This window comes from Paroedura picta, chromosome 4 (assembly GCF_049243985.1).
Source record: "Paroedura picta isolate Pp20150507F chromosome 4, Ppicta_v3.0, whole genome shotgun sequence".
In the NCBI taxonomy this organism is placed as follows: Eukaryota; Metazoa; Chordata; class Lepidosauria; order Squamata; family Gekkonidae; genus Paroedura; species Paroedura picta.
Genome location: NC_135372.1, coordinates 1,619,580 through 1,626,075, shown reverse-complemented (window position 1 = coordinate 1,626,075; position 6,496 = coordinate 1,619,580). Strand labels below are relative to the sequence as shown.

Sequence of the window (6,496 nt, the reverse complement as noted above, 5' to 3'; positions counted from 1 at the left end):
GTGAACTTTTGCCAGACAGAGCCCCTCACCCAAAGGTGCGTTTCCTCTTTCGACTGTATGAGGTTTGTGTCCAGCAGCAGCAGCAGCTTTAAGACTTAGTTTGCTTCTAGTTCTATTGCTTCACACCAACACGGTTACACACCTGAGCCAATTTCCACCCCTAGTCCACCAGGACAGAAAGACCGACCTTGCCAAAACGGAAGAAAAATTGGACCAATATATGGTCATTTTACTGCTCCTCTTCTAGTTAAGACCTCAGCCCCACTGAAGACTTGAACTTTTAATTTCAGTTTGCCTGCTAGTGTTCAGAGAACATATTTTGTAGGTCTCTCAACAAGTCCCAAGTGCAGAGAAGGCAAGGCTGGGGGGGGGGGGGGGCCCAACTCACCAGCCACTCTGGCTGCTCATTCTCAGCAGACCACCTTTCCAGGGTGCTTGTCCAGTGCACTGTAGGCAGTAATGGGCCAGCAGGGACTTTGTATTTACTGTTAAATTAATCCAGGCTCTGGTCTACTTCCCAAACTACATCTAAGGAGTTAACTTAGACTTCCAGCATCCTCAAGTCTAGAACACACACAGGAGGCTCCCAAGTCAACTCTGCTGAAAGGGCAGTGCATAACCAATGGGGCAGGAGGATTTCAGGTGGCATGGCTAGGTCTCCTGCATAGACGTTTCAAGTGCTCTAGGTTGGTTTTGAGCACAAAGTGAGCCCTATTAGAGCCTCTGCAGATGAAGGCCAGCACCACTGAAGCGCCCTGGGCACACCAAGGAGATCTGCCCAACAACAGTCATCAGTGGCACCACAGAAGGTGAGGGGAAGGGGCCCATCAAGAGCAGAACCGGTAAGCTACCTGCTCTAGAAAACAAGTTCCCCAAATAGCACTGAATCCTTAAGGATCTCTGGCTGAGAAGACTTGAGCACCTTGCGATGGTTCTGAGCTGGGACTCTTTCTTCCTGAAGGGGGTCTTCACCAGTTGCCTCCCACCATTTGCTCCTACATTCATTACCCACCCTAGATTGTTGGCTTCCTAATGGTCACGTCTGTCGTCTCCTGCATTAGGTGAATCTCAAGTATGTCTCACTGCACCACCAAGTGTTTAGGAAAGGAAAGTCAACTATGCTTTAGCCCCATGTTTATTTATTAACTTGGCACTTCTCCACTTGGCCGGTGCCTGCAAAACACAGGATCCTCTGGACTTTCTGCCGTTGCTGTTGCGGCCATCCATTTTCCCTTCCTTGGTCTTCTTGCCAGCAGCTCAGGGCTAAATAAAAGAAGCAAGAGTTAAAACGGACAGAGGTGGGTTCAAAGACAAACTATCATTAAAATTCAGCTCTCTCACTAGAAGCTTCAGGATAGCTATGATAACCAAAACTGTGAGAATGCGAGTTGTCCATTTTCAGACACAACTACCGCCTGTAAGGCCAGGCAGCATACCGGGCTGTCCCCCTACGGAGAGAGATTGACGGAGATCACCCGGGCCAACATCACTGTATCTTGATTCAGTGCTCCCAATACTGCTTCACAAATGGTCCTCCTGAGAAGCCGAGTACCTGCTTGTAAAGCTGAAGGTCCCCTTTTGGCCCCAAAGGCTGGTCCTCATGCTCAAGATCAGTGCTTTTCCATTTCCTCTTCAACCTGCCAAGACAAACAGAGGTTACAAGAAGCCATGCCCATGCCGGAAAAGTTGCACTTTCTACTTCCCCCTCCCATACACAGAAGCACCAGTTTTCTACCAAGGCCTTTTTCACAAGCCATCTATGGAACCCAAGTGCAGCTCAGAAGCCCTGCGTGGGCTAGCCATTCCAAGAATGAAGGAGCACCCCACAAGTGGGCCAATGGCACCTGAACCCACACTACGGTTGCTGGTGAACAATGTGGGCCTAAGGGTCAAGTTAATGGCCAAGGACATTCCGGTTAATATGACTTCAGAGAAGCATAATCACAAGGGAGGGGGGATATTCACTCCCGATCTTAAGATGGCTGTACACACCCCCTTCTGACCCGTCAAATTTGTGCCACAAGCCAAAGACTCTAATAACAGGAAAAAAGTTTACAAGGCCTTCTTAGCTGACCAAAATTGGCAGAGGTCATCTACTTCACATGGGTCAACATTCAGACTTCAAAAAAAATGAGCTCTCGACAGGAGGAGGGATGCGGACATGAGCAAAAGAGTTACCTCGAATTACAGGTCTATCCCCAATATGAACTAGCCAAGAGAGCAGCTTTCGGTCTCAGAGGTTCTCTCTGTTGGAGGCACAACACTTCTTTTTCGCCAAGGCACTGCAGTTTTCCATACGCTAGCAGAGAATTCTTAGAACTTAGAAGGCAACGACAAAGCTAGCTAAATTAGGTCACAGTGATCTGCCTTGGAACACGGTCACACTAGCAGCAGCTGACCCAGAGAGACTGTTTCAAATGCTAAACTGAAATCTGGCTGGCTTTCAGATTAACAAACCGTCAGCTGGCTCTTGATCATGCTGCTACCTCAAGCTCTGTAATCTAAACAGTTAGGAGCACATTACCAAAGACAGCCGTGACATCTCCAAAGTTAGTTCAAAGGTTGGATTAATTCCAGCCAAAATTACCTAGTCCCATTAAGGGCAGGGGGCATGTACTACCTCTAGACTTGTTTCTACCCACCAAAAGGTGACCAGTTTCTAACTACGTCTTAAGAAACTATTACAACTGGCATTAGGAGTTTCACTAAGGCTAGTCTACTGGGTGTCACGGATGCTGGTCTAACTTCCCGTAACAAGTTACTCTATGCTGCTTGTCCTTAACTATTACTGTACACTTTTTAATGATCATCCAGAGTTGTGTTGTGCAGCAAGATGTAAGATTTCAAGAGCAGATTTTGTTTCAGATGGACTTTTAATAGGCTTCGTGAAGCCAAAGGAAAACTGTACAAGAAATCCTTTTACCACTTCAAAATTACAACATCAATGGAATTAGGCATACTATCTTCCAGTAAAAAAAGGACAATATAAACAAACATGTTTTTTCCATGAACCTCTTGTGAAGTAAGATTTGCAGATCTCTGGGTAAGTCTTATGGCATACAAGTAAAAATCTTAATGCAGGTTGAACATACAAGCAATATCTCTTTAGATATATCAAGGTGGTGTTGCTGTTAAATTCATACCCAGGTTGCAACATCCAGCTTGCTACACTAAAGGAATGTTACAAAACGATGTACTAAAAACAAAAAAAATGAGATCACAGCTTGGTCAGCTTCTACTGAAGAATTAAGGTCCCTCCTCAGTCAGAACTGAAACGGGGGCCCCAAAACCTTCCAAGTCTTTAAAAAAAAAACTCAACACCTTGGCTCATAAAGAACTAAAACTTTTAAGTGCTTTAAAAAAAAAGTTAAAACACTTGAGAAAAAACCCAGAGCTTTCTTTTGAGTCTCAACAGACCATCACATATTAGAAGCTGTCAGGCTGTGTTTTGACAAGGTCAGAACTGAGTTTTACTACAAAAGTGAGAATACAAAGATGGACTACACAAGAACGTTTTCAGCGAAGCTCCAAAAATCTTTATAAATACAGCCATTGGAAGGACGATCTTGAGTCAGGAAGGTTTTTTACTCGTTGTGCGTAGCTGAGGACAAGAAGCAGGCACAATTGTAAAGGCACTGAACCACAGAAAAGTTCCAGCATTTTTTTTCTCCCCTACTGGCTTCCTAAAAGCTATCTTGCTGTCTTTTTAACCCCACCCCTTTCATGTTTTAAGTCTTGCTTCTGGACTTTTGGTGGAGATTCCTGGTACAAATTCCAGCTTCAGAAAGGCTAGCAATATGTAATGACTTGGATTGCCTTTAGGGTCCAGCTAACGCTACACATGCATTATGAGTGTTTTACTTTTGGGCAACATAAATGCCTGGAGGCCTGCAAAGTAAGCAGCACTTTTACAGGCAATTTTTTCCAGCACTATATGCTCCAAGTGAGCATTACAATACATTCCAAGTTACCACTGCAAGGTGAGAAAGAGGCTCCAACCAATCCCGTGATAGCGTATCCTTCGTCTCCTTGTGATCTATGACTTACCATAACTGTCGTAGCTGTCTCTATAGGATCCTCCGGAAGGCCTCTCACCATAGCTGCCTTGACTCCGGCTGAGGACACATGGAAAACAAAGCCATTTCAATTAAAAAGTGCATTAAGTACAAACAATTGCATGGATTCTCTTTCAACACTTCTAATGTAACAAACGATACACACAATTGCTTACCTGCTACCATAGTAGTCTCTGGACCCACTGTATCCTCCACTTCTGGATTCAAATCTGCTGCCTCCATAGCCTCTGTCTCCACCAGCACCTGGGAGAGGACACAACCCAGGAAAATGTAAAATGTTTGTTCGCCATCAAAGCAGCAAATAGTATTTGTTGAAGCAAACCCACTTACCTCTAGAAAAGCCGCGGCCCCGACCTCTGCCACCACGGAAAAAGCCTCTGCCACCAGCTGAGCCCCCTCTGTAGCCACGGGATCTGTTTTCCGATGACTTGCCGGCTTGATCTACTCTGATCTGACGGCCATCGACAGACTGAAAAGTGTCAACAGCAGCATTAAATACTGCCGCTGAAATAACCAGAATAGTATAGCTAGAACATGCACACATATCCAAAGTCTTTCTGAATTGTACCTATAGTTATTAGTAGTCCCATGGCCCCCAAATGGAGATGTATCCTCATAAGACAGGCCTTTCAACTGTCCAAGCCTGTTTTCTGTTAAAATCTTTACAATACTGAGCATCTTACCTTCCCATTCATAGCCATCATTGCATCTTTTGCATCATCAATGTTCTCAAAAGTGACAAATCCAAAACCTCTAGACCTTTGGGTTTCTCTGTCTTTTACAACAACAACTGGAACAGAAAGATAGAAACGACAATTTAATGCATCTTCCTACAAAGAATAGCACACTCTCAAGAACTCCCACTTGAGATGTAGAGTCACAGTGATATTTTTTGCCCATTTTGAACTTTCGGAAACCTAGATTCAACGTTTCCATTTTTTACCTTCAGATATCTGTCCGTATTTGGAGAAGACCTGTTCCAATGATTGTTCGTTGGTATCAAAACTGAGCCCACCGACAAAGAGTTTTCCTTCATCTGAAGCCATTTTATCTGTAAGCAAAGCACCAAATTAAACAAAATGGCCCCACAATATAAAATTGTGAAAACTCATAATACTTTAAATCCCTGTTGGATAACCGGAAGCCATCAAAATTGACTTCTGCATTATGATGCCACAGATCTTGAAGGCTGAAGGGTTTCGACTTTAAAAGCACTTGACTGCTGCAATCTGCACCAATGGCCTAACAGCTATTTCAGGGGCAAAAAGCAGAAGACAGCCTCAAACAGTAACTCCATTTAGCAGTGGACAAAGGCAACACCGGCCCATCTTGAAATGTGCTTCCCTTTGGGTTTCATTTCATACTTTTTCAAAGGAAAGACTTGTGAGCACGATACTTTTTACTTCTATTTTTCAAGCAAATCTCTAAAACGTGCTTCACAGATTTGGCTGCCCTTAAAAGCGCCACTGTCAAAAACAGCCTCATTAGGCGCAGGCAGCAAGCGCAGGATCCGGCCCCATCGCGAGACCGATCAGCCTCCAGGCATAGCCCCGCCGGACCCCTCCCAGCGACCAAAAGACCCCCAGCGCGCATGCGCCCCCTCGTCTCGCGCCCTTCGCCTGCAGAGGGCGCCCGAGGCGAGCGCATGCGCAGGACTAGCCAAGCCCGCCCCGGCTAACCGGCTTCTTCTCCGACCACCATTTTAAGAGGAGGCGACAAGAAGCCATTTTGTTTAAAGAGGCATCTCGGAGTGGTGGCGGCGGCGGCTACCCCCTCCCCCCGCCTTTCTAGCTTCTACCACGAAAGCAGAAGGCGCCACGATTTAAGGGCCTCGAACAAGCTCGGATGCCACGTGATTTCCGCTGGACCCCTCCCCTCTCCAAGGGCCGCTCCGTCCTCCCTGACCCCGCCCCCAGCCTTCCCGCGCGCCCCTTCCCGCCTCCCGCCACTCACCGGTTCGTGGGTTGCAGACAAGCGCGCGCAGATACACCTGCCTCAACGTCCCAGCACGAACTACGCAACGGCTCGGCTGCGCCGCCGCTTATATACCACCTCCTAAGCTCCGCCCACCCTCTGGACGCTCTTGCCTTTGTAGAACGCGGCAACGCCTCCTGCCAGATGAAGTAACCCCGATGGGCTCCTTCCATTGGCCAGGGCGCGATTAATATGCATGAGGGGAAGGTGGCGTGAGAGGAAGACTGAGGATTTAGCCTCCCCCCCCCCTTCCATTTCCAGCGTTCTAACGAAAGAAGGGATTGGGCGACATACGGGTCCTCACATTCCGTTGCCCAGGGTAACGAGCCGCTGGCCCTCGCTCGAGGGAGCTGATTGGCGAAGTTCTCGATGGCTCCGCCCCCTCCTCCTGCGGCAGCCTCCGAGTCCCTTCCCTCTCACGTGGGGCGGGGAATGGGCGTGGCCGC

General features: G+C 47.2%; 1 protein-coding gene across 3 annotated transcripts; it reads right to left on the bottom strand.

Annotated features, from left to right (window-relative positions):
• Positions 1-1,119: 1,119 nt before the first annotated feature.
• Positions 1,120-6,204, bottom strand: CIRBP (cold inducible RNA binding protein). Of its 3 annotated transcripts, XM_077331441.1 has the most exons (9): positions 6,030-6,204; positions 5,020-5,127; positions 4,760-4,866; positions 4,407-4,545; positions 4,232-4,319; positions 4,048-4,115; positions 2,179-3,601; positions 1,553-1,637; positions 1,120-1,263 (listed from the first exon to the last, which is right to left on the bottom strand). In XM_077331441.1, the coding sequence occupies exons 2-7, from the start codon at positions 5,120-5,122 to the stop codon at positions 3,585-3,587; spliced, it is 522 nt and encodes a 173-aa protein (XP_077187556.1). In that variant the 5' UTR covers positions 5,123-5,127; positions 6,030-6,204; the 3' UTR covers positions 1,120-1,263; positions 1,553-1,637; positions 2,179-3,584. The 3 variants fall into 3 exon arrangements, with proteins under 3 accessions (XP_077187556.1, XP_077187555.1, XP_077187557.1); XM_077331440.1 differs by having other exon boundaries at positions 1,553-3,601; XM_077331442.1 differs by lacking the exon at positions 2,179-3,601.
• Between the last annotated feature and the right edge of the window lie 292 nt (positions 6,205-6,496).

What these genes read in the sequence shown, in the direction of transcription:
- CIRBP (XM_077331440.1), bottom strand. Translation starts at nt 5,122, where the DNA reads ATGGCTTCAGATGAAGGAAAACTCTTTGTCGGTGGGCTCAGTTTTGAT. An exon ending in TGATGGCTATGAATGGGAAG is followed by an intron (nt 4,546 to 4,759) that starts GTAAGATGCTCA and finishes GACACTTTTCAG; the next exon opens with TCTGTCGATGGCCGTCAGAT. An exon ending in GGGCCGCGGCTTTTCTAGAG is followed by an intron (nt 4,320 to 4,406) that starts GTAAGTGGGTTT and finishes GTCCTCTCCCAG; the next exon opens with GTGCTGGTGGAGACAGAGGC.